Source organism: Canis aureus, chromosome 5 (assembly GCF_053574225.1).
Source record: "Canis aureus isolate CA01 chromosome 5, VMU_Caureus_v.1.0, whole genome shotgun sequence".
In the NCBI taxonomy this organism is placed as follows: domain Eukaryota; kingdom Metazoa; phylum Chordata; class Mammalia; order Carnivora; family Canidae; genus Canis; species Canis aureus.
In genome coordinates this window covers 73,781,209-73,807,661 of record NC_135615.1, presented here as the reverse complement: position 1 = coordinate 73,807,661, position 26,453 = coordinate 73,781,209, and the positions used below count along the sequence as shown (strand labels likewise).

General features: G+C 39.7%; 1 protein-coding gene across 4 annotated transcripts in view; it reads left to right on the top strand.

Annotated features, from left to right (window-relative positions):
* The window catches only part of WDTC1 (WD and tetratricopeptide repeats 1), a 62,342-nt gene that overhangs the window by 15,182 nt on the left and 20,707 nt on the right, over window positions 1–26,453 (top strand). For all 4 annotated transcript variants that reach the window (XM_077898935.1, XM_077898934.1, XM_077898936.1 and 1 more), the window contains exons 2-4: window positions 2,256–2,403; window positions 4,312–4,395; window positions 26,085–26,131. In XM_077898935.1, coding sequence (XP_077755061.1) covers window positions 2,356–2,403; window positions 4,312–4,395; window positions 26,085–26,131 — 179 coding nt within the window. In that variant the 5' untranslated portion in view covers window positions 2,256–2,355. The remainder of the gene's footprint in view (window positions 1–2,255; window positions 2,404–4,311; window positions 4,396–26,084; window positions 26,132–26,453) is intronic.

The following is a 26,453-nucleotide window of genomic DNA, read 5'->3' as shown; positions in this document are numbered from 1 at the left end:
AAACTTGTACCTACATTATATCATTTGGCCTTTTTAGTAATCTTCCAAGAAAAAAAGCGTTGAGGCTGAAGCACGTGTGGCCCTTTCGGTGTTTGTCCTAGTTCTTCCTGTGCCTGTGAGACACAGGAATAAGAGCCTATGTGGAGAGACAGACTTGACCAAGGCTGCATAGCTTACTTAATACCAGATATACTCACTGATTTTGGTGTTCTTTCCATTCTGATAGATCTCACCGTATATTCTTGGTTATTGTGGGGGAAATTACTGTTGTTGTTGTTGTTGTTGTTGTTGTTGTTGTTTGGAAGATGGGGAGGTTGACCATTGTATCACAAACCATAGCCATAAACATAATTGCAGGCCAGCATTAGTTTATGCTAATCTATCCAAATTCACATTTTTAATTTGTTGGCCAGGTACCCCTGGAAAAGTTATCATGAAACCATAGTTTTCAGTTGGCATCCCTAGGTGTTCTTCATGTTCACAGGTTTTATGATTCTAAACAATGCCAGTGACTTCCATATCTCCCTGGTAATCCTCACTAAGATGCAATACTGAGTGGCTCCCACATTGTGAGGGAAGGCTCTTGCCCTTTTAAGAGTTTATGATCCCAAAATAGATCATGGAGACATAAGTCCCAAAGAACTTGGTCTGAGTGGGAACATCTAATCAGTAAGATTTTTATTGCCCTACTGTGTGCCTAATGCTAAAGAAGAAAATTTGCAATGATACAGTGTTTATATAGTTTCTTTTGTGATTAAATGCCAAAGGAAAAGGAGTCTGCTTACAGGTCAGGTGGAGAGTGATTTCAGGAGGGTGTGCTAGGAATCTGTAGGAGGGCAGCTGATGGAAAACCAGGGCGAGGAGATCCAGAAGCAGTCTTGAGAATCCTGCTGGCTTGGGAGGGTTGGCAGAGAAGCTTGGTGGGTCCTGAAAGCCATCATCACAGCACAGAGGGCTATAATGGGGAAGAAAGACCAGACCTTCTATGTGGCTTCATTGGTACAACCAAGACCAAAAGTTGGAAATAACAGGAGGCAGAACTTTCCTTTAAAGCCTAGTGTTTTTTTTTTCCTCTAGCGTTTTCCCTCGATTGCAATATTAATGTGCTTTTGTAGGAAAAAGTTGAAAATATCAAAAACAGAAGGAAAAAAATCGCACTACTCTTCAAAGATGGCTATTATTATTTTATATTTCCTTTTTTCAACATAGCGTTAATAATAGTATTTAAAATCATGTTATCATATAAACATTTGGTGTGATATAAGCATTTTTCCTTCATAAGCAGCATTTCTAATGCTGCTTAATATCATATGGCTATACATTGCTGAGCCATTCCTCTATAATTGGAAATTTGGGCACTTAAAATTTTTTTTTTTAATAAAGTCTATGATAGGGGTATTTGGTTGGTAGAACATGGGACTCTTGATCTCAGGGTCCTGAGTTTGAGCCCTGTGTTGGGCATGGAGCCTACTTAAAAATAAAAATAAAATAAAACAAAATCTGTAATGAATATGCTTGGGTATAGAACTTTTGTATTTCTTGTATTTTTGCATTTTCTAATGGTAAGTTATCATAAATGAGATTAGTAGATCTTTCTAACCATCATAGTTTATTACAAAGAAATAAGTTGGTTCAAGAGGTGAGTGAGACTGAAAGCCTACCTACCAGGATGTTGAAGAGGGATTTCTTTATTAGATTGGATCTTAGCCATAACTACCTTTACATTTTCTGTCCACTCTTTGATTCTCTGAATCTGTTAGAGGGTTGAGTACTCTCTATTGATACTGATTTGGTTTTAGAAAGAACCAAGATGAGGGTCAGGGATTCAAAATATAATGAGAAGACTGGTTGCCACAGATGCATAGTGAACAAGTGAAATTTGAATCTTTCTTGCTGCATGCCTTGTTCTTATTTTCAGGATATGCTCCCACCATCCTTCTTACTGCTACCCAGCCCTCCATTTTCTGGTGAAGCATACATGACTCCGTCAGTGTTTGTTCCATACTTCCTGTGGCTCTGAGTCATTGTCTCCCCCACCACACACACACACACACACACACACACACACACACACACACCACCCTTTCACCTTCCAGAGGTTCTTCAATGCTAGGCAGCAGGGCCAGCCCACTGTGTCCTAAATCACAGGCAGTAGCCAGTTCACTAGGTAGGCTGGTGGGCTGTTTTAGGGATGGAACCAGAACTCTGAAGCCACCTTATTCCATTCCTCAGGGTTTGATGATTTTTTTCCCCAGGTAATTAAATGTGTGTCTTGTGGACCTGGGCTTGGCTGGAATGCTCAAGGGTCCTGAAGATCCTTCTATAGCTTCCTGCTGTTGAATCCATTAAGAGAAGATGGCAAAAGTCAACATAACTAGAGACCTCATCCGTAGGCAGATCAAGGTAAGCAGCTTAGACCTTTGAACCAGAGCATGAGGTCCTTTCTTCCTAACAGATTCATTTTACAGCTGAAGAAACTGAGGTTTGGAGTTGGTGACTTGCTTAAAGTCACACAACTAGTTAGTGGCAGACCCAGGACTAGAATGAAGGTCTCTTGACTCCCATCTTTTCCCCAAGAACAGGGAAATCATGGAGACTCCTCTGTCCCCATGCTGTGTACCTGCTGAAATTAATGGAGGCTGGTGAGAGAAGGGAGCCATCAGTGTGTTGTGCATGTGTATACACAGCCATGTGTGCATATATAGGTGTGTGTGGGGGTGCAGCAGGAGAAAATATGGCATCTTCGTGTTGCTCCACCTGCTAAGTTGTGCATGTAACAGAGCCTGGAAGAGTCTTAGTCCCAGTTCACATAGACTCTTCCATTTCTTTAAGGGTCTCCTGCACCTGACTTGTGCAGTTTGTACATTCTGTGAGATGAATGGATGACAGGCAGTCAAGTTTATTTAGCAAGGTTGCCCAGGCTTTGTCAGAGAAACCCACAGTAAAGGAGCGCAGGGATTTAATGGAAGAGTTTCCAGCAAGACATGATATGCTGCTGTAGTAAGAGCTCCAAGCTGGGGTCAGGAGCTTAATCTCACCACTGACCTAATTACCTATAAGACTTGAGTCAATTACCTCCCTGTGTTTTCTGTTGTTAAATGATAATAATGTCTGTCTTTAGGCTGATCATAGAGAGTGAAATCTGAAAGAACATGAGGAAGTTCTTTGAAAAGGTTTTAAGTGCTAAAATTTTTTTTTAATTAAAAATCTTTTAGGGACGCCTGGGTGGCTCAGTGGTTGAGTGTCTGCCTTTGGCCCAGGGCATGATCCCGGGATCAAGTCCCACATCGGACTCCTTGCAGGGAGCCTGCTTCTCCCTCAGCCTATATCTCTGCCTCTCTCTCTCTCTCTCTCTCTCTCTCTCTCACTGTGTCTCTTATGAATAAATAAATAAAAATCTTTTTAAAAAATCTTTTAAAAATTAAGTGGCATGCAGCATAAGCTGTGATCATCATCAAAAAGGATTGAGTGTATGCCTCTACATGAGCCATGTACTTGGTACACAACAATCTATGTTTCATGTGTTTTTCCCTGCATCCCTGAATTCTTTGGGAGCTTTGTCCATTTGTGGGTTTTTTTTGTAATTTCATTAGCATGGATGACCCTCAAGGGCTAGGATCATTTCCTAGAGGCATAGAATCATAGAGTTGGAGGAACCATGCAAGTTATTTATTTTCTTTGAATATCCCCCACAATATGTGTCCTAAAAATGATGCCCACCCTCTCTAACCTAAAAATGGAAACTCTATTTGTTGTTTTCTTTTTTTTTTTAAGATTTTATTTATTCATGAGAGATACAGAGAGAGAGGCAGAGACAGAGGCAGAAGCAGGCTTTCTGCAGGAAGCCTGATGCAGGACTTGATCCCAGGACACCTGGATCATGACTTGAGCCAAACACAGGCGCTCAACCACTGAGCCACCCAGGTGTCCCTGTTTGTTGTTTTCAATTTTATTCTTCTTTCTTCTTTCTTCTTCTTTCTCCTCCTCCTCCTCCTCCTCCTCCTCCTCCTTCTTCTCCTTCTCCTTCTCCTTCTCTTCCTCCTCCTCCTCCTCCTCCTCCTTCTCCTTCTTCTTCTTCTTCTTCTTCCCTTTTTTTTGTAACCCAACAAGCACAATTTAGTGCTTAATTTTACAGTCTTTTATTGTTCTCTATAATCCCTGCTCAAGTATAGTGCAGGCTCCTACAGGCCAACTTCTTGTTACATTTCATAACTCCTGTGGTGCCCAGCACAGTGCTGGATACATAACAGGCACATCATAAGTCATGTTGGATTGAATTAATGAAACTGTGAGTTTGTTTTTGTTCCCCAGGAGCGAGGTGCCCTGAGCTTTGAGCGGCGCTACCATGTCACTGACCCCTTTATCAGACGGCTGGGCCTGGAAGCAGAGCTACAGGTAAGAAATCCAGTTTGCATCCTAGGTGCAGATAGCCGGCTCTCCATTCTCTGTCTGTAATCTTCTGCATTAATCAAGGCATAAACAAGATTTTCTCTGCAGGTCATATCTGATGGTTACCTCTCCTTTCCAGCAGTTTTATTAGGCAGGTAAATATAGGCAGGTGAATCAAAGTTAGTGATTGGCATGGTCACACAGAAATTGTTTTTTGATCATATTATTTGCTTTGTGCTTGGAAAAAAAAGATTGTTGAAAGGCATACCACTGTTTTTACTATTGGCATGGACATAATCTTACCTTTGCAGAGGAAGTTAGAGTTTACATAGTGTTTTTACATACACACACACACACACGCTTTCTCATTCTAGCTTCAAAGTAATGTTGTGAGGAGGTATATAGGGAATGGGTCTTTAAAAACAAAGTTTAGAAAGGTCCAACACCTTTTCCAATGTTGTCCAGTCCATGGAGAGCCAGGTCTTCTGTCCAGAAGTTCAGTTTTTTTCATTATGTCTAACACAGAGACACTCCATAATGTTAGTTCCAGTCCCTTTCCTTCCTCCAGATCATGTTTGTTTGTTTGTTTGTTTGTTTGTTTTTTAAGATTTTAATTTATTTGAGAGAGACAGACATAGATAGCACAGAGATAGCCACACAGAGAGCAAGAGAGAACACCAGCAGCGGGGAGAGGGAGAAGCAGGCTCCTCACTGAGCAGGGAGCCTGACAACGGGCTTGATCCCGGAATCCCGGGATCATGACTTGAGCTGAAGGCAGACATTTAACTGACTGAGCCACCCAGAGGCCCCATAAATCATGTTTTTAATCCAACTTTTAGCTGTCCTGTCCAACTTAGTGTTATCTGCAGGTTGAGTTAGAATTCTCTTTGCTTCCTTCAAGTTAGTGTTTATAAATGATCATGTTGATCTTAGAAGAAGACTAGACAGAAATTTTTTGAATGTTCACAAGTGTTATCTCGAGGTAGTGCGACTTACAGATGATTGTTACTATTTTCTTTTAATTATATACTTTTAATCCGTTTTAAAATATAACTACATTAATAGGGCAGCCCAGGTGGCTCAGCGGTTTAGCACCACCTTTGGCCTAGGACATGATCCTGGAGACCTGGAATCGAGTCCCACATCAGGCTCCCTGCATGGAGCCTGCTTCTCCCTCTGCCTGTGTCTCTTCCTCTCTCTCTCTCTCTCTCTCTCTCTGTGTATCTCATGAATAAATAAATAAAATCTTTTAAAAAAATAACTACATTAATAATAATCTTGAAAAGATAAAAATTAATAAAAATTACTTCTTAGTCCCTAATAGAATTACTATTAGCATTTTGTGTACTTCCTTTAATCTCCTGCATATTTTCACGTGATTGTAATCCTACTCTACATTGAATTTTGGATCTTAACATATAATAATCCTTTTCTCCATGTTACCAAGTATTCTTCACAACTTTCACTTATAATTTTTCTGATTATAGAAGTAATAAATATTATCAAAGTAGAAAATATGGAATAGAAAAATATAGAGAAGAAAATAAAATTACTTTAAATTCTATCATTTAGAGATAAATATAATTAACATTTGGTAGGCTGCCTTTGGGCATTATAAAGCAGAATACTAGTTAAGAAATGGGTATTACAGCTGGATAAATTTAGTTTTAAAACTTGTTTCCAGGGATCCCTGGGTGGTGCAGCGGTTTAGCACCTGCCTTTGGCCCAGGGCGCGATCCTGGAGACCCAGGATCGAATCCCACGTCGGGCTCCCGGTGCATGGAGCCTGCTTCTCCCTCTGCCTGTGTCTCTGCCTCTCTCCCTCCCTCTCTCTCTCTCTCTCTCTCTCTCGTGTGTGTGTGTGTCTTTCTCATGAATAAATAAAACCTTTAATAAATAAATTAATTAATTTTTAAAAACCTGTTTCCTTGAGCTGTATGGCCTTGTACAGGCTATCCCTAGCTTCCTGATCTGTGAAATAGATCTGTGAAATAGAGCAGTAACTGAGAATTGTTGTGTTGATTAAATGAGATTTGTGTGAAGCACTAACACAGTGCCTGGATCATAGAGAGCTAGTTCAGTGATAACAATTATGATTAAGTCTTTCATTTTTTTCCCATGCTTATATAAATTTTTTTTGCCCACAAAATGGGACTTGTACCATTTAAACAATTTGGTAAACTCTTTTATACTTTTCTATCATGATTGCTTTCCCATATTTCTAAAAAATTATTTGAAAACATAATTTTTTAAAAAGATTTTATTTATTTACTTAATTGAGAGAGCACAGAGGGAGAGGGAGAAGCAGACTTCCCACTGAGCAGAGAGCCTGATGCACAGCTCAAACCCAGGACCCTGAGATCATGATATGAGCTGAAGGCAGATGCTTAACCAACTGAGCTACCTGGCACCCTGAAAACATCATTTTTAATACATTTATTTATCTTAGCATGAATTAAAGCAAACAGCACCAAATTGTCATTGACTAATTAAAGCCATGCATTTGCAGTAACAAAACAAAACAGGTTTTACTTAAAATGTCCTTGATGTGAAGCAGTAAAAATTACTAGTTTTATTAAATCTCAATCCTTGGAGATCCCTGGGTGGCTCAGTGGTTTGGCCCCTGCCTTTGGCCCATGGCATAATCCTGAAGTCCCGGGATCAAGTCCCACATCGGGCTCCCTGCGTGGAGCCTGCTTCTCCCTCTCCCTATGTTTCTGCCTCTCTATCTATCTCTCTGTCTCTCTGTTATTCTCATGAATAAATAAATAAAAATTTTTTAAAAACACCTTATGAAAAAAAATCTCAACCCTTACGTACACATCTCTTTAGTAGTCTGTATTGGGGCTGGGAAGTACCCATAAAGTACTACTGCTGCACACTGCACTATGATGGTTGTCTTGAGGAAAGAGCACTGGTGCAATTGTTTGAGTTGCAAGCCCAACCAACCACTTTTTTCATGAAGTACTACTATCTGAAAGAACCAGACAAAAACTGGTTATTCAAATATGAGTATTTGGTGTACTTTTTCTTAAAAATAAGTGAACTGAGCAGTTAATTCAAGAAAAACAACTGACAGTATTTGTTGCTAAGGATAAAACTTGAACATCTAGGGAAAAAAACAAAAAACAAAAAATAGAATATAGGAAAACTTGTATCTGCTGCAATGAGCTTGATAACTTCTCGATACTTAAAAGGGTTTTTTGACAGGATCTGTGGTAATAATGTATAATGAATGTTAACATTGAAGATCTTTAAATTCAGTGAGTCACTGTTTTCAAAATGACAAATGTATGGTGTAACAGACTCATACATGTTTAAAAGACCTATGCATAAAAAAAAGACCTATGCATAATATGTACTAGACCAAGGCATTTTAACATAGCAGGGTACCAATAGTTCATTTATATGGTTTCAGATTCTACACTCTAACTTAAGAAACCATTACTTGTGGAGTTTTGGTGCAGTATCAAAGAAGGATATCTAGAATTATCTGAAAAAGGTATTAAAATACTCCTCCCTATTGCAACTACTTATCTTTGTGATGCTGTATTTTCATTATATACTCCAATCAACCAAAATAACATATTGCAGCAGACAATACAAAAATAGATATGAGAACCCAGTTACCTTCCATTAAGCTAGACGTTATGTAAAGCAATGCCTCTCTTTTCATTAAATTCTTTTGTCTTAGAAAATATATATACTTTTCATTTAAAATGTATTAACTTGGGGCAGCCCAGGTGGCTCAGCAGTTTAGCGCCGCCTTCTAAACTGATCCCAAGGTCTGATCCTGGAGACCCGGGATCGAGTCCCACGTTGGGCTCCCTGCATGGAGCCTGCTTCTCCCTCTGCCTGTGTCTCTGCCTCTCTCTCTCAGTCTCTCTCATGAATAAATAAATAAATCTTTAAAAAAGTCATTTAAGAGATAGAATAAACAGAATTCTTGGTGACTTGATATGAAAAGTTAGGAAAGGGGGAGTCAAGAGTGAAGATCAAGTTTCTGGCTTGCCTGACATGTAGTATCATTCACTAAGTTAGAGATCACTGGAAAAGGAATAGGTTTGAGGGGAAAGATAACAAGCTCAGTATGGATGTTCTGGAGCTGTATGCTGTGTGTTATTTGGTGCTTTCTGGATAAGTAGTTGGAATACTTGGGTCTGAGCTTAAGATAGAGGTATATACTGGAAATGTTGATTTGGGAGCAGTAAGCAGCATAGTGATTGGATCAGTGAAAGAGTTTTGATTCCCTTTGGGGAATGTGTAGTGGGAAGAAAGCCTAAGGTAGAGACCTAAAGAAGACCAACGTAAGGGCCAGTGAACAAGGAAGAATATGCAAAGGGTACCAAGAAAGAGTAACTAGAGGAGTAGGAAAGAAAACAGAGATGGTGATGCTACAGAACCCAGAAGAAAGTTTCATTGAGGAAGTGGTCAGCACTATCAAATACTACCAGGGGCCAAGTAAGATAAGGATTAAGAAGTGTCCATTGATTAAGGGCAAGGAAGCTGAATAGTAACCTTGGCAAGAGCCATTTTTGTATGTATGGTGTAGATGATAGAAATGGGTTGAGGAATTACTGGGAAGTAAGACAGTAAAAATATTGAGTATAGCTACTCTTTCAGTCTAGCTATGAAGGGGAAGGGAAATGGAAGGCCATAACTAGATGTAAATTTGGCATAAAGGAAGTACTTTTCTGGGCAGCCTGGGTGGCTCAGCGGTTTAGTGCCGCCTTCAGCCCAGGGCGTGATCCTGGAGACCCGGGATCCAGTCCAGTCCCATGTCAGGCCTCCTGCATGGAGCCTGCTTCTCCCTCTGCCTGTGTCTCTGTGTCTCTCTCTCTCTCTCTCTCTCTCTCAAATAAATAAATAAATAAATAAATAAATAAAATTTTTTTGTTAAAAAAGGAAGTACTTTTCCAGATTAGAGGAACTTGGGCTTATTTAATTACACAGGGAAAGAATCAGTATAGAAAGGGAAGTTGAAGATACAGGAGAGGGACGCCTGGGTGGCCCAGTGGTTGAGCGTCTGCCATCAGTTCAGGGCATGATCCTGGGGTCCCGAGATCAAGTCCTCCATCGGGCTCCCTGTGTGGAGCCTGCTTCTCCCTCTGCCTGTGTCTCTGCCTCTCTCTCTCATGAATAAATAAATAAAATCTTAAAAAAAAAAAAAAAGGAGAAGAAGAAGATACAGGAGAGCTAGAATATCATCCAGGGTTGGGGCTCTGTCTGATAAATGTTGGAAGAGAATGATTTTAGTAATGAATCATGGATTCTTAGGGAAATAGGAAGGGAAGTAAGGACATAAGGCAGTATGTAAAGAGAGAATAGAGGGGTTGAAGGTTGACTGACTTTGAGGACTTTTTGAAGATGAAGAATCAGTGAGGCATGACTTGAGATTATATATATGTATACACACACACACACACACTTTTCATTTACCAGTGTATCTTGGAAATCACTTGTATCAGTTCGTAGAGTTCTTTCTCATAACTGGATAGTACTATATTATGTAGATGAGCCAAGATTTATTATTTTTTAAATATTTTATTTATTTATTCGTGAGAGACACAGAGAGAGAGAGAGAGACGGAGACAGAGACAGAGACACAGGCAGAGGGAGAAGCAGGCTCCATGCAGGGAGCCTGATACCTGATGTGGGACTCCATCCTGGGACTCCAGGATCATGCCCTGGGCCAAAGGCAGGCGCTCAACTGCTGAGCTTCCCAGGTGTCCCAGAGCCAAGATTTATTCAGTGAATTTCCCATGTGTGGACTGAGAGTTGTTTCTAATAGTTTATAATTACAACAATACCATCATGAATAACCTTGTGTATATGTATTTTAGTTTGGCTGGAGATGTATCTTTAGGGTAAAAACCTAGAAGTAATAGTGCTAGCCAGAGGGTAAACACATATATGGTTTTGTTAGACATTACCAAATTTTCCTCCATGAGAGTTGCACCATTTTGCCTTCCCTGTAGTAATGTATGAGAGTGTCTGCTTCTCCACAACTCAGCAACAGACTGGGATGTTAGGCTTTGGAATTTTTTTTTTACAATTCTAACAGATGAAAAATGGTATCTCAGTATATTTTTAAGTTATATTTCTCTTATGAGTCAAATTGGATATCTTTTCCATATGTTTAAGGACTATTTTAATATAATTTTTGCCAATTTTAGTGTAACAAAAGAAGGGGAATAAGAATTTATAGAGGTACCTACATATTTTTGCCAACACAAGCATAGAATAGATAAGCAGAAACTAGTGAAATTGGTCACCCCTAGTGGATGGAAGATAAAGGGTAGAGAGGTTGAGAAAAGGGAGGTAACTTTTTTCTGGACATTTTGGTAGAGTTTTTACTTTTATTTTTTATTTTTTTTAATAAATTCATTTTTTATTGGTGTTCAATTTACCAACATACAGAATAACACCCAGTGCTCATCCCGTCAAGTGCCCCCCTCAGTGCCCATCACCCATTCACCCCCACCTCCCGCCCTCCTCCCCTTCCACCACACCTAGTTCGTTTCCCAGAGTTAGGAGTCTTTATGTTCTGTCTCCCTTTCTGATATTTCCCACACATTTCTTCATATATAATATATCAATGTTGTTCTCACTATGGGAGAAAGGAAATTTAGATATGGAATAAGGAAAGGAAAAGAATAACTCTGAGGTAATGGATTGGAGTTAGTATCAATATGAACTCATAGTTTGGAGCACCTGGGTGGCTCAGTCTGCAGAGTCCTGGGATCAAGCCCCTCTTCGGGCTCCCTGCTCAGGGGGGAAGGGAGTCTGCTTCTCCTTCTTCCTCTGTCCTTCCCCTTGCTCATATGTGCCCACCGTCTCTTGCTGTCTTTCTCTCTCTCTCTCTCAAATAGATTAATAAAATCTTTTTAAAAATATGCACTCATAGTTTAACAAATATGTATATATTAATATATACTTGCATATTACTTCCAGCTCTATGTTTTGATAGAGTCCAGAAGTAATAATACCTCAATAACTATAAGCTGTATAAATAGTATTCCCCACTAAAAAGAAACAGAGGTCTTAGAAAAATAACAGATTCTAGGTCTCAGACAAGGAGTGTACAACATATTCTAGCAGAAGATAAAAAACAAAGAAATAGATGAAAAATGAAAGAAGAGAGATATCATTAGGACACAGGGGCTAAAAAAAAAAAAAAGGACACAGGGGCTAGCTCAAAAGGCATGCTACTGGCCAAATCTTTGACAATCTTTTTTTAAATTATTTATTTATTTATTTATTTATTTATTTATTTATTTATTTATTCATTCATGAGAAACACATAGAGAGGCAGAGACACAGGCAAAGGAAGAAGCAGGCTCTATGCAGGGAGCCTGATGCGGGACTCGATCCCAGGACTCCAGGATCACACCCTGGGCCAAAGGCAGGCGCTAAACTGCTGAGCCACCCAGGGATCCCCAACTATTTGAACATCAGGATGAATAGTGACAGTAATGAATTAAATAAAAAATAAAAAATATCTGAGTTACACTGGTAAGAGAGAGGGAGGGAGAGAAGAATGGGAGGGGAAGAAAGACAGAGAAAAGCCCTTTATTCCAGTTGATTGCCAACTCCTGAATGAAGAAATGATAGAGTTTGAAAAATCACCATTTTATAAACATCATACCACATTATCCTAGTAATTGATTCAGACAAGAATAATCAAATAGTGAAACCTTTGAGTGGAAGTGTTATAGACATTAGGACCTTTATTTGCACAACATAAAAGTATTTCCTCACAAAAAAAAAAAAAAGTATTTCCTCACAGATAACAAAAGGAAAATAGTAAAATTATAGGGGAGAAACTTGAGAGAGATACCACCTTATGCAAGACAAATAGTACACATACACCACCAAATTATGTACACTGACAAAGACACAAAATTGCTTAGGGAGTATTTCTGTCAAAATTCATTACTTAAATCTAATCATGAGAAAATAATCAGACAAATCCAAATTAAGAAACATTTCTCCAGGATAGCTCTATATTCTTCAGAAATGTCAATGCCATAGAAAACAAGATGGGCTGAGGAACTGTTGTTCCAGGTTAAGGGAGACTAAAGAGAAGCTGACCTCATTGTCATCCCAGTTTGGGATCCTAGATTGGATCCTAGATCAGGAAAAATCAAAAGAGCATTATTGGACAGTTGGTGAAATTTTAATATGGACTACAGGGGATCCTTGGGTGGCACAGCGGTTTAGCGCCTGCCTTTGGCCCAGGGCGAGATCCTGGAGACCCGGGATCGAATCCCACGTCGGGCTCCCGGTGCATGGAGCCTGCTTCTCCCTCTGCCTATGTCTCTGCCTCTCTCTCTCTGTGTGACTATCATAAATAAATAAAAATAAAAATAAATAATAATATGGACTACATATTAAATGATAGTGATGCAATGATATCAGTGTCATATTTCTCAATTTTGATAATTGTGCTCTGGTTAAATAAAAGAATGATCATGGGATGCCTGGGTGGCTCAGTTGGTGAAGCCTCCGGCTCTTGATTTTGGCTCAGGTCATGACCTCAGGATTATGAGATAGAGCATTATGTTGGACTCCGTGCTATGTGTGGAGCCTGCTTGGGATTCTCTCTTTCACTCTCCCTCTGCCCCTTTCCCAGCTCTCATACACACACACTCTCTCTCTCAAAACAAAGAAAAAAAATGAATGATCTTATTCTTAGAAATATATGCTGAAGTAGTTGCCTGTGTAAGGGGTCCTGAAATCTACAACTTATTCTCAAATGGTTCAGGAAAAAAATGGATATGTGTGTAGAGAAAGGAGAGAAAGGGAGAGGGAGTAAGCAAATGTGGCAGTGTTAACAATTAATGAATTAGGGGAAAGGTATATATGGGTGCTTTTGTATTATTCTTGTACCTTTTTTATATGTTTGAAATTGTTTCAAAATAGAAAGTTATGGGGTGCCTGGCTGGTTCAGTTAGAAGAGTATATGACTTTGATATAGGGGTTGTGAGTTTAAGCCCCACATTGGGTATAGAGATTACTTAAAAAGAAACTGGTGCAGCCACTCAAACAGTATGGAGGTTCCTCAAAAAAGTTAAAAATAGAACTACCCTACAACCCAGCAATTGCACTTCTAGGTATTTATCCAAAGGATATAAAAACAGTGATTCACAGGGAGTACATACATCCTAATGTTTATAGCAGCAACGTCCACAATGGCCAAAATGTGGAAAGAGCTCAGATGTCCATTAACAGTTTAATGAATAAAAGAAGATGTGAGATACACACACACATATGTATACACACAATGAAATATTACTTAGTCATCAAAAAGAATGAATCTTGCCAGTTGCAGTGATGTGGATGGAACTAGAGGGTGTTATATACTCTAAGTGCAGTAAGTCAGGGAAAAACAAATACCATATGATTTCACTCATGTGGAAATTAAACAAAACATAGGGGAAGGGAAGGAAAAATAAAAACAGAGAAGGAAGCGAACTATGAGACTCTTAGCTATAGGGAAACAAACTGAGGGTTGCTGGAGGGAAGGGGAGTGGGGGTTAGGGTAACAAGGGCACAGGATGTAATGAGCACTAGGTGTTATATGCAACTGATGAATCACTAAATTCTTCCTCTGAAACTAATAATACACTATGTGTCAACTAAATTTATTTTAAATTTAAAAATATTAAAAATAAAAATAAAATAAAAAGACAAAAAATAAATAAATAAAAAGAAATAAATAAAACTTTTAAAAGTTTAAAATGTTCATTAAGAAAATACAAGGGGTGGTGTAGTCAGTTAAGCATCCAGCTCTTGGCTTCAGCCCAGGTCATGATCTCAGGGTCCTGGAATTGAATCCCACGTTGGGCTCTGCATTCAGTGTGTAGTCTGCATGAGATTCTCTCACTCTCTGCCCCTGATCTTGTGCTGTCTGCCTCTCTCTAAAATAAATAAAATCTTTAAAAAGAGAAAATAAAAAGAACTGGTATGTTGGCAGCAACTGAGTAAGAGCCAGAAAAGAAGTTGAGATTAGAGGATTTAAGTTTAGTATTAATTAGTATTAATTCTAAGATGTTCTAGTATGTATTTTCCTTGGACATCTTTGCTGAGCATTCCACGTCCCACTTTAGTTACATGTGCTAGCTCATCTTGTCTTGGTGAGTTTTAATGTCATAACTGGACAGGAGCCAAATATCCTGGGATTCCAGTTTATAGCCTGCAGGGCAGGGATCCTGAAATCTACAGGGTCCTGAAATTTTTTTGCAGGACACTTTCATTTTTGGTGCATCATCAGGATCTCCCAAGTTCCACTTTAAAGTTTTGACCATACTTTGATCCATTCTATTTCTTTCACTTGTGGGATTTCTTGGCACAATGTTCCACACCTGTAGAGAGAGGGAGAGGAAAGGATCTTCCTTTACAAATAAGAAAAGTAAAATCTAGCATTTCCAAGGTCACATAAGTGGTAGAAACATGATTAATAACATTGTATCAGGCTTGTCTGGCCACACAGTTCATAATCCTTCCTACCTCAACCATGTGTCTACTTTTTTAGAAAGGGTTGAGCAGTATCTGGCTGGCTAAATCTGTAGGACAGGCAATTCTTGATCTCTGGGTCATGAGGTCAAGCCCCACATTGGGTGTAGAGCTTACTTTAATTAATTAATTAATTAATTAATTAATCAGTTGGTTTAACAAATAGTTCTTGGCTTAGCGGATTTATTCTCTTGCCTTATTAGTTTTTTTTTTTAAAGATTTTATTTAATTAATTTGAGAGACAGAGAGCATACAAGCAGGGGGAGGGGCAGAGGGAGAAGCATACTCTCCACTGAGCAGGAAGTACAACTTGAGGCTTGATCCCAGGACCCTGAGCCAAAGGCAGCTGCATAACCGACTGAGCCACCTGCCTTATTAGTTTTCTTAATATTTTTCTTAAATAAGTTGCAAACATTACATATCTCACTTCACAATATGGCTTGATTTACTTTTTTGGGTTTTTTTGTTTCTTATATAATTTGAGCATAAATTCACTAGAAACAAGTCGTATCAAACTAGATTGGTTTTCTTTTTGAACATAGTAGTAGACCAGGGAAGTTTTATTCTTCCTTATTCTAACAAAGACTTGTCAGAATTCTTTTTATGATATCCTTATAGAGAAGTAAATTATATACCAAGTTTATTAAATAGTCACCCACAAAGAAAAAGATGGAAGTGAGACCTGACTTTGTGAGAAATTTCAAGGAATGTCCTTTAGATCAGGGGTCAGCATATCAGGGCCAAATCCAGTCTGGCACCAATTTGTTGGCTTGTTTTTAGTTCCTTTTTTATTTTATTAAAGTGTACGATTCAGTGTGTTTTTTAGTGTATTCACAAAGTTGCATAACTATCACCAGTATCTAATTCTAGACATATTTATCACCCCCAAAGAAACCCTTTACCCATATTAGTTATTCCCTCTCCCTGCCAGCCCCTAGTCTACTGGCTATCTCTGGATTTTCCTATTCTGGACCTCTCATAAAAATGGACTCATACAATACATGGCTTTTCTGTCTCTGGCTTATTTTACTTAGCATGATGTTTTTACGATTCATCCATGTTGTAGCATAAGTCAGTACTTCATTCTTTTTTACAGCCAAATAATGTTCCATTTTGGATATACTGCATTTTGTTTATCCATTCATAGTTGGTAGACATTTTGGTTGTTTCCACTTTTCAGCCATTATGAATACTGCTATGAACATTTGTGACAAGCTTTTGTGTCGATTGTACATTTTCATTCCTTCAGGTTTATACCTAAGAGTGAAATTGCTGAATCATATGGTTTTTGTTTGTTTTTATGTTTAATTTTTTGAGGAACTGCCCAACTGTTTTTCCAGGTGACAGCACCATTTTATATTCCCGGGAGAAATGAGAGTTCTGATTTCTCCATATCCTCACCAAAGTGTATTGCTTGTCTTTTTTATAATAACCATCCTAGTGGTTGTAATGTGGTATTTTATTATTGTTTTGGTTTGCATTTCCCTGATTAATGATTTTTGTGCTTATTGGCCATTTGTATATTTTATATGGAGAAATGTCTAGTTAAATCCTTTGCCCCATTTTTTTTTAAGTAGGCATTACATCAGCATGGAGCCAACACAGGGCCTGAACTCAACCCTGAGATCAAGACCTGAGCTGAACCAAGAGGCAGACACTTAACCAACTGAGCCACCCAGGCACTCTTCCTTTGCCCATTTTTTATTTTATTTTATTTTTTTTAAAGATTATATTTTATTTACCCATGAGAGATACAGAGCGAGAGAGGGAGGCAGAGACACAGGCAGAGGTAGAAGCAGGCTCCATGCAGGGAGCCCAACGTGGGACTCGATTCCAGGTCTCCAGGATCACGCCCTGGGCTGCAGGTGGCGCTAAACCGCTGCGCCACCGGGGCTGCCCCTTTTGCCCATTTTTTAATTGAGTTTTTTGTCTTTTTATTGTTGAGCTGTAAAAATTCTTTATATATCCTGGGTACTAGACCCTCATTGTATATGTGATTTTAAATGGTTTTCTGCCATTTTTGGGGTTGTCTTTTCACTTTTTTGATATCACCTTTGACACACAAAAGTTTTTAATTTTAATGAAGCCCAAATTGTTTTTTTACTTTTATCACTTGTGTTTTTGGTATCATGTTTAAGAAATCACTAATCATCAATTATAGCCCTACCACCAAAAAAGGGGGAAAAAAGAAACCATTACCTAATCCAAGGTCACAAAGATTTATATCCATGTTTCCTTCTGAGAGTTTCATACTTTTTTTTTTTTTTTTTAAGATTTTATTTATTAGGGATGCCTGGGTGGCTCAGTGGCTGAGCATCTGCCTTCGGCTTAGGGCGTGATCCTGGAGTCCTGGGATCGAGTCTCACATTGGGCTCCCCGCAGGGAGCCTGCTTCTCTCTCTGCCTGTGTCTCTGCCTCTCTCTCTCTCTCTCTCTCTCTGTGTGTCATGAATAAATAAATAAAATCTTTAAAAAAAAGATTTTATTTATTTATTTGACAGAGAGCACCGGTAAGGGGAGAGGCAGAAGCAGAGGGAGAGTGAGAAGCAGACCCACTGCTGAGCAGGGAGCCCCTCCCATTGGGCTTGATCCTAGAGCCAGGGATCAGGACCTGAACTGAAGGTAGCTGCTTAACCAACTGAGCCACCCAAGGCACGAGGTTTCAATACTTTTTCAGATCTTATGTGTAGGTCCTTGATCCACTTTGAGTTAATTTTGTATATGATGTGATATAGGGGCCCAACATCATTCTTTTGCATGTGAATACGCAAGCCAGTGTCCTCAAAGATCCTTTAAGCTTGTTCCTAAAGCCAAATGTTCCTATCTTTTTCTAGGTTTTTTGGGTATCTCTCTCCTTTATTATGGTAGAGCTTTTCTCATGTTGCCATGGACATGGGCCTGTTTTTTGTTTATCCAGTATTTATTCCCTTTTCTCCCAGTACTTTATACATAATGGGTACTGAATAAATGAATTTTCTGTTTGATCGTAGCTTAGGATAGCAATTTAATAGCTGTAGAAAATAACTCTTTTGGAAAAGTAAGTAAATAAGGAATCCAGTTGTTCAAGATCTGTATCTTTTGTGAGTATCCTAGCTATGTGACTATACCAAGTATATGAGAGATTATACCTGAGGACTAGTTCCAGGGGTGGGGACCAGTGTTTACCAAAATGTGCTTGCATGTATTACATCATCTGCTCTTCACAGTGATCTTGTCAGGTTTACATTATCATCACCCCCATTTCTAAATGAAAAATCTGAGATTCTGGGAATCTTAAGTGACCACCCATACAGCTTGGAAGAGGCCAAGCCAAAGTTGAACCCAGACGACTTTCACTTTACAATTCTGATTCTCACTAACTAGCCTCAGCTTATTTAAAAAATAAATAAATAAACTTGGGACGCCTAGGTGGCTCAGCGATTGAGCATCTGCCTTTGGGTTCAGGGCATGATCCTAGAGTCCCGGGATCGAGTCCCACATTGGGCTCCCTGCATGGATCCTGCTTCTCCCTCTCCCTATGTCTCTGCCTGTCTCTTTCTGTGTCTCTCATAAATAAATAAATAAAATCTTTTTAAAAATAAATAAACAAAATAAGTCTGGACAAAAGGCTCTCTAATCCTTTTGGTTATACCAGGATACACACTGATTTGTAGACTTATTAGCTCTTTGCTTCTCTTTTTTTTATTATTATTATTCCCTTATACAATGGGTCCCATTTTTTTTTTCCTCTAGAAGTGAATGACTAGAGTGACTTTTCTTTTCTCCCTTTGGATTCCCACATTTTGATAGATTGCTGTCTACTAACTTGTACTTATTTATTTTCAAAGATTTTGCTTATTTATTTATTTATTTGAGAGAAGAGAGAGAATGCATACATATAAGTGGGGGGAGGAGCAGAGGGAAAGGGAGAAGCAGACTGCACACTGAATGTGGAGCCCCATGTGGGGCTTGATATCATGATCTTGAAATCATGACCTGAGCTGAAATCAGGTTAGGCACCCTCACTAACTTGTATTTATTAACAATGTTTCCCATTTTAATACAGTTTTCCACACCATGACTGCTCATCATGCTCCTAAATAGCACAGGTGATATCTAGCATTGCAACACAGATTTCTAGGGGTCCCTGGGTGGCTTAATCAGTTGAACATCTGACTCTTGGTTTCGGCTCAGGTCAGGATCTCAGGGTTGTGATATTGAGCCCTGTGTCTGGCTCCGTGCTCATCAGGGAGTCTTCCAGAGGTTCTCTCTCTTTTCCTTTCCCTCTGCCCCTCCCCCTTCCCCGCCTCTCTCAATAAATAAATCTTTTTTAAAAAACACAGATTTTATATGTTTCCGGTCAAGTGCCATAAAATAAAAAGAGCAAAAAGCCCCCCAAAACATGACATTATACTTAGTCAGAACTGGCCGGTCACCTGTAAATGTTCTTTTCCCACTAGAATTTTAAAATAAATCATCTCGCCAAATTTGCAACTAACTTATGTGTATAACACTAAGGTAGAGGTGGATATGGTTTAACCTTTGGAGGAATATTCTTTTTTTTTAAAGATTTTATTTATTCATGTCAGACAGAGAGAGAGAGAGAGGCAGAGTCACAGGCAGAAGGAGAAGCAGCCTCCATGCAGGAAGACTGACGTGGGACTCGATCCTGGGTCTCCAGGATCATACCCCGGGCTGAAGGCAGCGCCAAACCGCTGGGCCATCAGGGCTGCCCTGGAGGAATATTCTGTAGCCATTTGAAGTGATGCTTTTGAGGAGATTATAACAACATGGGCAAAGGCTAATGTTACATGTTTGGAGAAGAGGAAGAGAAAACCTCATCAGCTCTATGAGGATAGAAGATGTGTCTGACTCAGTCATGTCTCTCTGAGCCCATCCAATACTGGTGGGCGCATAGCAAACATTTAAGTTTTTAGGAGAGACAGCTCAGAATTTAAAAATTTAATATATGGTATTAACTTTTTCCTCACCTGAAAAATGAAAATAGTACTGTTTCCATCATAAGACAGTTATAAAGATTAACTAAAAGCTTATATGTGGGGCACCAAGGTGGCTCAGTTGGTTAAACTTCTGCCTTTGACTCGGGTCATGATATCAGGGTCCTGGGATGGATCCCCATGTCAGGCTCCTTGCTCAGCGGAGAGCCTGCTCATCCCTCTCCCTCTCTCTTTGCCCCTCCCCTTCTGCTTGTACTCTCTCCCTCTCAAATAAATAAAATCTTTAAAAAATAAAAATAAAAGTATATTTGAAGGGCATAGTACTGTCCCTGGTACATGGTGAAATAGTCAGTATATATCAGCTGATATGTTATCACTATTGCTATTATTACCTTTTTCTCTCTTTATTGAGGTATAATTTACACAAAATAAAGTGCATAGGTCTCAAGTATTGAGTTAGATGAGTTTTGACACTTGTATAACTGCCATCTGCAATAAATTAGAAAGTACTTCCATCACCATAGAAAGTTCTCATGGTGCCCTTTCCAGTCAACCCTCCTACCTCAGAGCAGCCACTTTCTAGCTTTTGTCTCTAAAGAGTAGTTTTGCCTGTTCTTTATCTAATGTAAATAGAATTAAATGGTACATTTTTGTGTGTGCGTGGCTTCTCTTGCTTAGCATAGTGTTTTTTAAGTTTCATCCATGTTGTTGCATATATCTATAGTCTGTTCCTCCTTTTCATTGCTGAGTAGTATTCTACCATGTGGATAGACTATATTTTATTTATTCTTTTTCCTGTTGATTACTATTTGGTTTCTTTCCAGTTTGGAGCTTTTATTTATTTTTCATTTTTTAAAGATTTTAAATAATCTCTATACCCAGCATGGGGCTCTACCTCACAACTCCGAGATCAAGAATCACATGCTCCTCCAGCTGAGCCAGCCAGGTGCTACTGGAGCTTTCAGAAATAAAGCATCTACAGATATTCCATAGATGTCTATCTTTGTGTGGGAAAATGTTTTAATTTCTTTCAAGTAATTACCTAGGAATAGAATTTCTGGGTCATAGGGTAGATAGAAGTTTAACTTTACTTGACACTACCAAACAGTCTTTAAGGTGATGGTAGCAATGAGATCTCTTTTTAATACAGACAGTAATAAGCATGGCAGCTGAGATAGTCCAGCATAATCAGAGAAATACTTTGGTGTTATTCTGACCTGAGTTCCCATCTGGGCTCTGATATCAAACAATACAAATTTATTATCTCACAGTTCTATAGATCAGAAGTCTGCTCCAGGTCTCACAAGGCTAAGAGCAAGGTCTTGACAGGGCTGTGTTCCTCCTGGAGGCTATAGGGTAGCCTATAGGGTAACCTGGAAAGAATTTGTGCAAGAGTAATAATAATAATTTGTGTAGTAGTAATAATTTGTGTGACCCTGGGTAAATTATTTCATATCTCTAAGACTTGGTCTTACCTGTGAAAAGGGAGTGATAATTAAATCATGTATATTAATATCTAGCATTCTTTCTATTAGTGGCATACCAAGGTGGGGGCTGTAGTGCAGGCTAAAGGGGTACATAGTGTGTAAAGAATTTGAAAGCAGTAAGAAAACCCACTAAACCTTTTGCTTTTTAATCATCATTATGTACCTAAAATTCTGAGCAGTGTCAGGATAAAACACTTCTTGCCTCATCCTCCTCCCATAGACCACACTACCTAGCAAATTATAGAAACTTATAATAAATAGTAATTACAATCAATATTTAACAAAGTTAAACAGGAACTAAGAGATCATAATTTGGAAGGTAAGTGAGATTGCACTGGTTAAGGGCTTAGTCCAATAAGACTGCCCTGCTGCCCCCTGCACCACCCCCCCTCAGATGCCAATCCAAGTTCAGGTTATCACATGTGCTTCTGACAAACTGTCTATAGACTGGAGGTTCCAATAACCTCCTCCTTGAATTTGATTAATTTGCTAGAGTGGCTCACAGAACTCAGAAACATTTTACTTCTATATTACCCATTTATTCTAAACAGATACAACTCAGAAACAGCCAGATAGAAGAGATGCCTGGGAGAAGATATGTAGGAAGGGGCGCAGAGCTTCCATGCCCTCTTGGAATGTGCCACTCTCCCCCAAACCTCCACATGTTTATTAACCCATAAGCTCTCTGAACCCTGTTTTTTTTTTTTAAGATATTTATTTATTTATTTATTTATTTATTTATTTATTTATTTGAGACAGAGACAGAGAGAAGCAGAGACACAGGCAGAGGGAGAAGCAGGCTCCATGCAGAGAGCCCAACATGGGACTTGATCCCGGGACTCTAGGATCATGCCCTGGGCCGAAGGCAGGCGCTAAACCGCCGAGCCATCCAGGAATCCCCTGAACCCTGTTCTTTTGAGTTTTTGTGAAGGCTTCATTACATGGGCATGATTGATTAGATCATTGACCGTTGGTGATCTGTTCAGCCTCCAGCTGCCTCTCTGCAGAGTGGGCCTGAAAATTCTAACTCGCCTCTGGCAAATTCTAACTGGTTCCTCTGGCAGCCAGACCCCATCCTTAGGTACTTTCCAAAAATCACTTCATTAACACAACTTAGATGTATTTGGGAGGGACTTGTTATGAATATCAAGACATCTTTTTCACTGTTACCACTTAAGGAAATTTTAAGGGCTTTAGGGATTCAGAAATGGGGAACAAGACCAAATATGTATTTCTTATTATAAATTACAGTATCACAGTAGGTTAGCTATCCTCTCTGAGCAGTTTTTCTTACCTGTGAAATGAGTAGTGATAACCTGTTTCTTAAATAGGATAATGGATGTAGAGTGCTATATTAGTGTCCTGTTGCTGTCATAACAAGTTACCACAAACTTAGTGGCTTGAAACAATACAAATTTATTATCTCACAGTTCTATAGATCAGAAGTCTGCTCCAGGTCTCACAAGGCTAAGAGCAAGGTCTTGACAGGGCTGTGTTCCTCCTGGAGGCTATAGGGTAGAATCTGTTCCTTTGCAATTCCCAACTTCTAGAAGCTGTTGCATTTTTTGGCCCATAAGCCCCTTCTTCTATCTTCAAAGCTAGAATAACAGGACAAGTCCTTTTTATAACTACATATCTCTAGTTCTCTGCAGCTAGGAAGCGTTCTCTGATTTTAAGGACTCATGATCATATTGGGACCACCTGAATAATCTAGAATGCTCTCCCCATTTCAGAGACCTTAACCTTAATCACATCTGCAAAGTCCCCTTTGCCACCAAACATAACATATTCATAGGTTCCAGAGAATCAGAACATAGACACCTGGGGGCCATTTTTCTGCCTACCACAAGTACTTAGCCCTGTGGAAGCCCTAAGTGGATGGCGATCACTCAAGGCTTTTGGTACTCCAGAACATTGCAAGCTATAGATGTGACACCCCGCCCCCCACCCCCGGCACATCATTTACATCCTAGTGGGAAAATGAAATGGCTGAGGACAGAAATGATTCTGACCTAAAAAGAGTGACCAGAGCCATGCATGGAGGTTTCAACCAAGTATGATGAGAATGTGAGAGAGGCTCAGGTCACCAAGTGATCTGATAAGTCTGAACAGAGTGAATGCACATAAGTGCAGAACCTGGAAAGAAATGTGGTTCAACCCCAATGAGAATCTTTATAGAACAAAGGGTAAAAGGGAAGGAGAAGGCAGAAGAAAAGCATTTCTAACCAGATAGTTGGGGAATTAGATTTGTTCATATTGCTCAATCCTTCCCACTAATCCCATTGGTCTTGTTTGTTCATTCAGGCGATGGATATGTGCCAGGCTCTGTATCTGGCCTTGGGGATGCAATGAATATAAGACACAAAGTTTGCTTTCTCTGGGCTCAGTCTGGTGAAGCAAACAACCATGTCAACACAGAGCCATAATACAGTGTGACAATAGGAGTCCACAAGGAAGGGTGTTCCTCCCTCCCAAATTTACGGGACAGGAAAGGCATCTTAAAGGAAGTACCCATAAACTGAGACCTGAAGAGTGAGTTGGAGCTATCAGCACACTTTGGGCCACAAGTCGCAGCCTGAATCAAATGACCTCAAACAATAATGAATTGACTGCCTCACTTAACTAGAAGTCCAGAAGTAGAGTAGGCATCAGTATTGGTTACTCTGGTCACTCTTGCTCCATATTTGTATGATTCCCTTTGGCTGGATTATCCTCTGTGTGTTGACTTCACTCTCAGGCTGGCTTCCCTTGTGGTGGCAATTCCAGATGTCACATCAATACACTCAGCATTTAAAAGAAGAAAGGCATCTCTTTCATAGACTGTCTTCTAAGAATGAGGAAATTCCTTTTCCAGAAGCATCCCAACCGCTGTGGCCCTGGCATCTGATTGGGGTCACAGGGTTACTTCTGAGCCAATCCCTGTGCCCAAGTGAATGCCATGTCCAATTTGACTAAGACCTAAGTTCCTAAACCTATCAGTATGACAAGGACAGTGGATTTACACTTGCTAAAACCCATGGTCTAATTTGAAACAGGGAGATAAATAAATGAACATCTAGGTACCATTTAAGAGTAAAGGAGAGTGAGAGAACAGAAAATAGTATGTAGGAATGCCTAGTGACTTGCTCCTTCCTTCTCCCATGTAAGACTCATTTCTGCCAATTTATACCTTCTGCTTTTCATGGGTTCTGTTTCCTCATTGCTCTAGCTTTGCCATGATTTCTCTCCATGCATGCTCTCACCTTCAGTGTATTGGTAACTGCCTCACTCTCTCCATGTTTCTCAATTCAGACCTCTAATCTCAAGACTGTCCCAATTAATCTTTCTATATCAGGTTTCACCTACTTGTAGTAAGCTCCAGAAGATCAGGGACTTTGTTTTGTATACTGCTGTATCCCCAGTGTCTAAACAGTACCTGATATGCAGTGGGTGCTTGACAAATTAAACATATGGCAAATGGATGAAAGATCAATCAGCCTCCTAGTTAATTGACTGCCTTTGGGTCACATACTCCTCTGGACAAATTTTCTGTGGCTGAGGGGATGTCCCTGGAAGGGGACATGTCACTTTTAGTGGTAGAGCCAAAATTTGTTTGGATCTCATTCCCACTGCTTACTTTAATCTGAACTTCAGTTTACATTTCTGCAAAATAGGATCGATAAAACCTGTCCTTTAAAAGGCACCTGGAAAAATAAAAATAATAATAATAATAAAAGGCACCTGGGTGGCTCAGTAGGCTAAGCGTCAGCCTTCGGCTCAGGTCATGATCTCAGGGTCCTGGAATGGAGCCTTGAAAAGGGCTCCCTGCTCAGTGGGGAGGCTGCTTCTCCTTCTTCCTCTGCCACTCCCCTGCTTTGTGCTCTCTCTCTAGCTCTCTCTCTTTCTCTCTCAAATAAACAAGTAAAATCTTTTTTTTTAAAGATTTTATTTATTCATGACAGACTCAGAGAGAGGGGGGCGGGGCAGAGACACAGGCAGAGGGAGAAACAGGCTCCATGCAGATAGCCTGATGTGGGACTCGGTCCCAGGTCTCCAGGATCACACCCCGGGCCAAAGGTGGCGCTAAACCGCTGAGCCACTGGGGCTGCCCACAAGTAAAGTCTTTTTTAAAATTTAAATAAAATCCGGGGATCCCTGGGTGGCTCAGTGGTTTGGCGCCTGCCTTTGGCCCAGGGCGCGATCCTGGAGTCCCGGGATCGAGTCCCGCATCGGGCTCCCGGCATGGAGCCTGCTTCTCCCTCCTCCTGTGTCTCTGCCTCTCTCTATTCTATCATAAATAAATAAATAAATTTTTTAAAAAATAAATAAATATTTAAATAAAATCTAAAAAAAAAATAAAAAATAAATTTAAATATTAAATAAAAGGCTCAGGGGTTCAGTATTTTTTTTAAGATTTTATTTATTTATTCATGAGAGACACAGAGAGATAGAGAGTCAGAGACCCAGGCAGAGGGAGAAGCAGGCTCTACACAGGGAGCCTGACGTGGGACTCCTAGGCTATAGGTAGCGCTAAATCGCTGAGCCACCAGGGCTGCCCATCAGGGGTTCAGTATTAAGTGAGATTGTGATTATGAAAGTAGGTTATATATTGTAAGATTCCAGGCAATTTAATTCAAATCTGGTCACTCACATGCACCAGGAAAACATGGATGATGGAAAGGCCAGCTTGCCTGTTTAGTTCTTTTCGGTGTTGTGTTCCCCCAGAAGAACCTCTAACTGGCTCTCTTCTTGTTCCTTTCCGTTTATTCCCCCAGGGTCACTCAGGATGTGTCAACTGTCTGGAATGGAATGAAAAAGGAGAGTGAGTATGAACTAGTGCACCTCAGAAGGTTCTGGAGATGGGAGTGAGGAGGCTGAGAGGGGAAACTTTCCTCCTCCTCAGTAGAACTAAGGAAGAGAGACTGATGCACTTTTCTGTATACTTCAGTTTAGTCCATCATTATCAACACAGAGTTGAATGATGAATTGGATAACTGCCCAAACCCTGCTTTTCTGACAACCTAGGGCACTTAAGGAATAATGAGAAACCCTTAGGACAAAATAGAAGAAACTCAAGTAATGTTTACAAGATAACCTTGAATTCTGTGATATCTCCTGTTTGTCGTGCTCTATGTGGCTTCATT